The 6,176-nt window shown below is 47.4% G+C and overlaps 2 protein-coding genes across 2 annotated transcripts in view; both read left to right on the top strand.

Moving 5' to 3' along the window:
- The window catches only part of l(2)09851 (WD repeat-containing protein 1 l(2)09851), a 201,618-nt gene extending 196,391 nt beyond the window's left edge, over positions 1–5,227 (top strand). Inside the window, exon 9 of the mRNA XM_069323846.1 lies at positions 5,008–5,227. The gene's annotated coding sequence lies outside the window, so the exon portion shown is untranslated. The remainder of the gene's footprint in view (positions 1–5,007) is intronic.
- Positions 3,246–3,869, top strand: LOC138364446 (piggyBac transposable element-derived protein 4-like). Its single transcript, XM_069324081.1, has one exon. It carries the CDS (start codon positions 3,246–3,248, stop codon positions 3,867–3,869), a length of 624 nt encoding a protein of 207 aa, XP_069180182.1.
- Positions 5,228–6,176: the final 949 nt, after the last annotated feature.

The raw sequence follows: 6,176 nt of genomic DNA, 5'->3' as shown, positions 1-6,176 counted from the left end.
TTCGGGTTAGGCCTCTTCCGATATGGAACCTGTTTTCTGGTCCTGCATCTCGGTTTTGGAATAAATTTTTGTGTGCCTTCGTTTATTTCACAAAATTTAGCATACATCTCATTTACTTCCTTGCCTAGCAACAAGACTGTCCAATTAAACTCATTAAAATATTTTGAAGTTCCCAATGGTGTCCTCCCTTGAAATCAAGCTTATCAACTGTTTCAATGTCCTAATTATCTTCTAGATTATATCACAAAGCATACTTAATTTCTAACAGGACATGATCACTCTTTCCCAAGGGAGGAAGGAAAGATGTCAAATATCTCCTCTTCTTTCCTGGTGAATATTAGATCCAATATTGACAGAATATCCCCTTCCCTCATTCTTGTGGCCTGCTTGATGTGTTGATACATCAATGTCTCCGGAATGAGATTTACAAATATGCCAGTCCAAATGCCCTCTGTTCTTGCTAAATAGGCCTCCCAGTCTATTGCTTTCAAGTTGAAGTCCCTCAGTACCAACAATTGTGACTTGTCTCTATCTGCCCTTACTACACTCTCTCGTGACCATTATGGGGCCCTCTCGTTTGTCATTCAGTTCCTCCTTTGTCCATGTGTTGCTTGCTTGTGGGCTGTAGGCATTTGCTATTATCAGTTTATCCTCCTGATTCCAGACTAGCAATGCCATTGTGTCAACTTCTCGAGTGTTTTCAATTATTAACGCTCTTACCTTCAGGTATTCTTTCACCAGCACAGCCACCCCTCCACCCATCCTAGTTTTCCTGTCACATCTCCAAACTGAGTAGCCCCTTGGGAACACGACCTCGTTTAAAATATTTTCTTCAAATTTCGTCTCTGTTAGTGCGACAATCTGTCTCGCTACCTCTTTTGTGTCTTTGGACGCCTTGTTGGTTGACCCAGTTTCCTCGTTTCCATTTTCCAAGGCTCTTATTTCTCAGGTTGCCTGTAGTGTCATTAAGTCTAGCCAGTTTACAGATTACACAAGGGCTAATGATGTATGCAAATACTCTGTGGTTTTTGCTGCCTTCTTCTCCGACATGTCCTGGATTGATATTCGGCTCAGGGTTTTGAACACCCAGTATTTGGTCAGTGTTTCAGGTTCCAGTTGGTCGTGTGTGGCTTTGGGCTATGTCTCCCAGCCTGGTTTCTCTTCTTCGTCTTAGTTCCTGCCACTTCTCTTCCTTCCTGGTTAGCACTGTTTTTGTTCTTTGTGGTTAGCTTCAGGAAGCCACTGAGAGGAAGGGGGCTCTCTCCAGAAATGTGGTGTTAAATGTAATAAAATGTCTCTGTCTGGAGGAGCGCTGGTGGCTCCCTGACACCCTACCTCCCTCCAGGTTCATCGGTTCGTCGTGAGGGTGTTCATCAGCTTCAGGACTGATAAGGAAAGCAGGCTGAAGGCCAGGGCTGGGCTGCCTGGTGGTTATAATTGGTTCTAATGAGTTTCAAGCTGATTTGAATGAAACCCCTTGTTCTGTGTTAATTCTTTTCAGAGTTGTTTGGGGTTTTGAGGCTTCGTTTTCAGTAGAGCTTCGTTGACTTCAAGGAAGCTTTTGCTGGTGGGGTGGCAGATTGTCATCTGTTCTGTGCAGTTGTGTGAGGAGGCCCAGCTTCTAGCTCTGGTGCCTGGCAGGCCAAACAGAAACTTCTGCAACCAATGTTACAATTTAGTATGGAGCAATCTTGGCAAAATAGCTTCAGGAGTCCACCAGGGGTTCCTCTAGAAAGAGGCCTTTCTCAGTACACTCAATTCTTGATTTTTATTATTAACCCTTTAACTGCGCAACGCGCCTGCAGGCCCAGGCTTCGGGTGCGCAACGTGCCTCCCGGTGTTTGTATTTTTCATGTCCAATTTAAAAGTGGCGCGCGGTGACGTGGGTATGGAATGGGTAGCTGGAGGCCCCAGTGATCGTCCGCCACCTTGAAAAAAATCCCAGCATGCCCCGCGGCCGTGGGGAGCCCCAGTTCCCAAGCAGCAACCATGTCTGACACATCATCAACGAGCTCCCGTTACACGGCGACCCGCGGTCATGGAAAACGACTCTCTGAGGAGGAAATTCGCGATATATTGTACGACGGTGCTATGGATGATGACCTGGACTATGATCCTGAGAAAGATCTGACACAGAGGTCCGATACGAGTGAGGGGGAAACTGAAGTGGATGATGTGGTAAGCGTGTACGGTACACACTCCCCGCCCGGCCTGTCTCGCCGCCCTGGGTCAACACCATTATCATCACCACCATCGTGTATGTCCCCAGATGCTAGTTCATTATTCAGTGACAGTACATGTGACGAATCTTTCTCGGGGTTCAGCAACATTGACTCTGATACGAGTAGTGTGGACGACCCCAGTACTAGCAGTGAGGGTGGTACCAGGTGGGGTTTTGCTGCCTCAGCAACATGTGCAGGCAGGCGGCGGCGTGTCTCCCAGCATGACGACAGTGGGCCCTCAACATCGGGTGTTCGTGTTAGGCCTACGGTTTGGAAATCTGCCTCAGCGTCAAGCATACTCTCACACAGCTCCAGGAGCAGCAGCAGACGACATAGCCATGGTTTTGGTGCCCGTGGTGGTGTTGGCCGTGGTGTTGGCGCCTACACCAAACCCCCTGGTGTACTTGTGGTTACCTTGAGGTGCTTCCGGGGCTTAGTGTCCCCGTGGCCCGGTCGTCGACCAGGCCTGCTGGTTGCTGGACTGATCAACCAGGCTGTTGGACGCGGCTGCTCGCAGCCTGACGTATGAGTTACAGCCTGGTTGATCAGGTATCCTTTGGAGGTGCTTATCCAGTTCTCTCTTGAACACTGTGAGGGGTCGGCCAGTTATGCCCCTTATGTGTAGTAAAGTGTATATGTATACATGTTATGTTATGTGTATATGTTGTGTGGGAGGATTGCGCCACATTTGTGCCCCAAATACCAACGTTTGTTGATACCGACGTTGGTGTTACAGCTTTATTCCTTTATACCGGTGATATGGCGGACATGGAATATTTCCAGGCATATTTTGATAATGTCTTCATGGACCATCTTGTGACCGAGACAAACACATACGCCCACACCCTCATAGACGGCGGCATATTACCTGCCTCACACCTCACGCAATGGAAGGATACGACAATGGACGAGATGTACGTGTTTCTCGCTATATGTATGATGATGAAACACTCCGAGAAAGCTGTCGTCTAGGACTATTGGAACAAAGACAGCCTTGTTCCATCGCCCATCTTCAACCGTTATATGTCGCGGGATAGGTTTCTGTTGATTCTGAGGTGCCTGCATTTCGAAAATAATGCAAATGAGGACAGGGAAGACAGACTGTGGAAGGTACGCAAGGTATTCAGCGACCTGAGAGGGAAGTTCAGGGATTATTTTGTACCTGGACAGAATGTCGTTATCGACGAGTCTCTTGTATTGTTCAAGGGCAGACTGGCATTCAAACAGTACATCCCTTCCAAGCGGCACCGTTTTGGCCTCAAGTTTTTTGTGCTGTGCGATTGTGAGACTGGTATTGTCCTGGACATGATCTTGTATTCAGGTACAAACGTCGACATACCAGCTCAAGATGAACATGGGTTCTCCGGCAGTGTCGTAAAAACCCTGATGGAGCTGTTGCTGAACAAGGGCCATATACTGTTCACCGACAACTATTACACCAGCCCCTTGTTGACCAGATACCTCCTCGCCCACAACACCGGCGTATGTGGCACTGTGAAGCTCATCAGGAAGGAAATGCCAGTGTTCGGTATAGGTATAGGTGTGGGTGAGTGCCAGTTGCGCAAGTGTGACAAGATGCTGTCAGTGCAGTGGAAGGACAGACACGAAGTGAATATGCTGACAACGATTCACACCGGTGCCATGTAAGACACTGGCAAGGTCCATTTTCAGGCACACAACCGCATGTACAAGCCGGACTGTGTCATAGACTATAATGTGAACATGCGCCTCGTCGATAATTGTGACATGATGCTTGGTGTGGAGTGCGTGCGCAGGTCAGTGAAGTGGACGAAACAGTTCTTCCACCTCATGGATGTTGCAGTGCTCAACTGCTACAATACGTACCTGGTTAAGTCCGGCAGGAAACCGTCTATACGTACCTTCAGTGCCAGCGTGGTGTCACAGCTGCTGGTAAAGTATGGCAAGGAGGGCTCCGTAGTACCACGCGGGGTGCAAGCAGCGATGCCACACGCAGCCCCAGACAGACTGCGGGGTAATGAGAACTTCGGGGTACACAGGCTGGAGTATATGCCAGGCACAGCATCACGGGAGAAGGGTAAACGTGCATACATAGTCTGCAGGAACATCACACGCAGACCACAAAAGCGTAGGTGCATCAGCACCTGGTGCATGGAGTGCAAGGTGCAACTCTGCCCCGTTGGCTGTTTCGCAGCATATCACACATTCGCGGAGTACTGAGTGTGTGTATAGTGTGTGATACTGTACGGTGTGTACATATAATATACATATCAATATATTTGTGTGATATATTAGAAATAAGTGCAGGATAAGTGAATCATTTTGTGATGCATGTAACACAGTGTCTTCAAACAGTAAGGATGTTCTACTGCCATAATATGGTGTACGTGATCACCATACATCGGTTCGGCACGTAAAATGTAATAAAATGTATTTGGAACTGTGCGCAAAAAATGTGCAAAAATATATTCGCTGCAACTCGCGCCCCCCACCGGCCCCGGGAGCATACTGCTCTGGCGCACGGGGAATTATGACATCACACCCCACCTTTCGGACCCCATAGCAGCCAAAGTAAGTACAATTTCGAACTTCCGTTGCTATACCCATATACAGGGAAGGGTTTTTGACACTTTCTGAAGAAAAAATAATTTTTTCCCAAGGTTTCATTTCCTGCGCACTGGGGGGGGGGGATGTCACATTTACAGGCCGCGCAGTTAAAGGGTTAATACCCAGCTGCTAATATTTACTTAAAAGTGCTTGTGTTTTTAATACCGTTTCAATATTTTTGCATTTATTTTTTTCACAGATCCTGTTCTGCATATGACTTTTGCCGTTCGAAAATTGTTAGTAGTCGTCATTGTGAGAGGAATGATTTGTTCTGATATATCACCACTTAAGGAAATTGCTTCTGCTGAGAACATGGTATGACAGAGGATTAATACCAGTGGTAGGTCAGCTGTATTTGTCATCATTAAACTAAATTTTGTATCTTCAATATTTTATTAAAAATAATACTCCATTACAAATTGTTTTTCTGAATGCAGATTTCCAAAAATGATTTAATAATTGTTTAAATAAGTTTATTTGCAGATGAGAATTAAAATACTGAAACACAAAAAAATGTACCACATACCCTCTGGAAAAAACAAAATACATGCATTAAATAAATTCTGATATGAATGTCAAGGTCTGAAATTTGTTAATAGTGAACATATCAGAACTGCACTGTACAGGAGTCTCAAGCATCTAGCTGTTGTTGAACAGCAAAGAAATGAGACACATGTGGAGGACCCATACAATAGTTTTGGTACTTCTGAGAGATGTGGGAGATAGTGAAGAGTGGGGGGAGATAGGGGTGAAGAGTGGGGGTTACCTTGAGGTTACCTTGAGGTGCTTCCGGGGCTTAGCGTCCCCGCGGCCCGGTCGTCGACCAGGCCTCCTGGTTGCTGGACTGATCAACCAGGCTGTTGGATGCGGTTGCTCACAGCCTGACGTATGAGTCACATCCTGGTTGATCAGGTATCCTTCGGAGGTGCTTATCCAGTTCTCTCTTGAACACTGTGAGGGGTCGGCCAGTTATGCCCCTTATGTGTAGTGGAAGCGTGTTGAATAGTCTCGGGCCTCTGATGTTGATAGAGTTCTCTCTCAGAGTACCTGTTGCACCTCTGCTCTTCAACGGGGGTATTCTGCACATCCTGCCATGCCTTCTGGTCTCATGTGGTGTTATTTCTGTGTGCAGGTTTGGGACCAGCCCCTCTAATAAGTTTATTTGCTGGGGATGAAGAGTGGGGGGAGATAGGGGTGAAGAGTGGGGGGAAGATAGGGGTGAAGAGTGGAGGGGGGAGATAGGGGTGAAGAGTGGGGGGAGATAGGGGTGAAGAGTGGGGGGGGGAGATAGGGGTGAAGAGTGGGGGGGGAGATAGGGGTGAAGAGTGGGGGGTGATAGGGGTGAAGAGTGGGGGGGGGAGATAGGGG

The sequence above is a fragment of the Procambarus clarkii genome, chromosome 13 (assembly GCF_040958095.1).
Source record: "Procambarus clarkii isolate CNS0578487 chromosome 13, FALCON_Pclarkii_2.0, whole genome shotgun sequence".
In the NCBI taxonomy this organism is placed as follows: domain Eukaryota; kingdom Metazoa; phylum Arthropoda; class Malacostraca; order Decapoda; family Cambaridae; genus Procambarus; species Procambarus clarkii.
Note: the sequence above shows the minus strand (reverse complement) of the source record. Positions and strands in the feature narration are given on the sequence as shown.

Coding starts and splice junctions, on each gene's coding strand:
- LOC138364446 (XM_069324081.1), top strand. CDS start 3,246: ATGTCGCGGGATAGGTTTCTGTTGATTCTGAGGTGCCTGCATTTCGAA.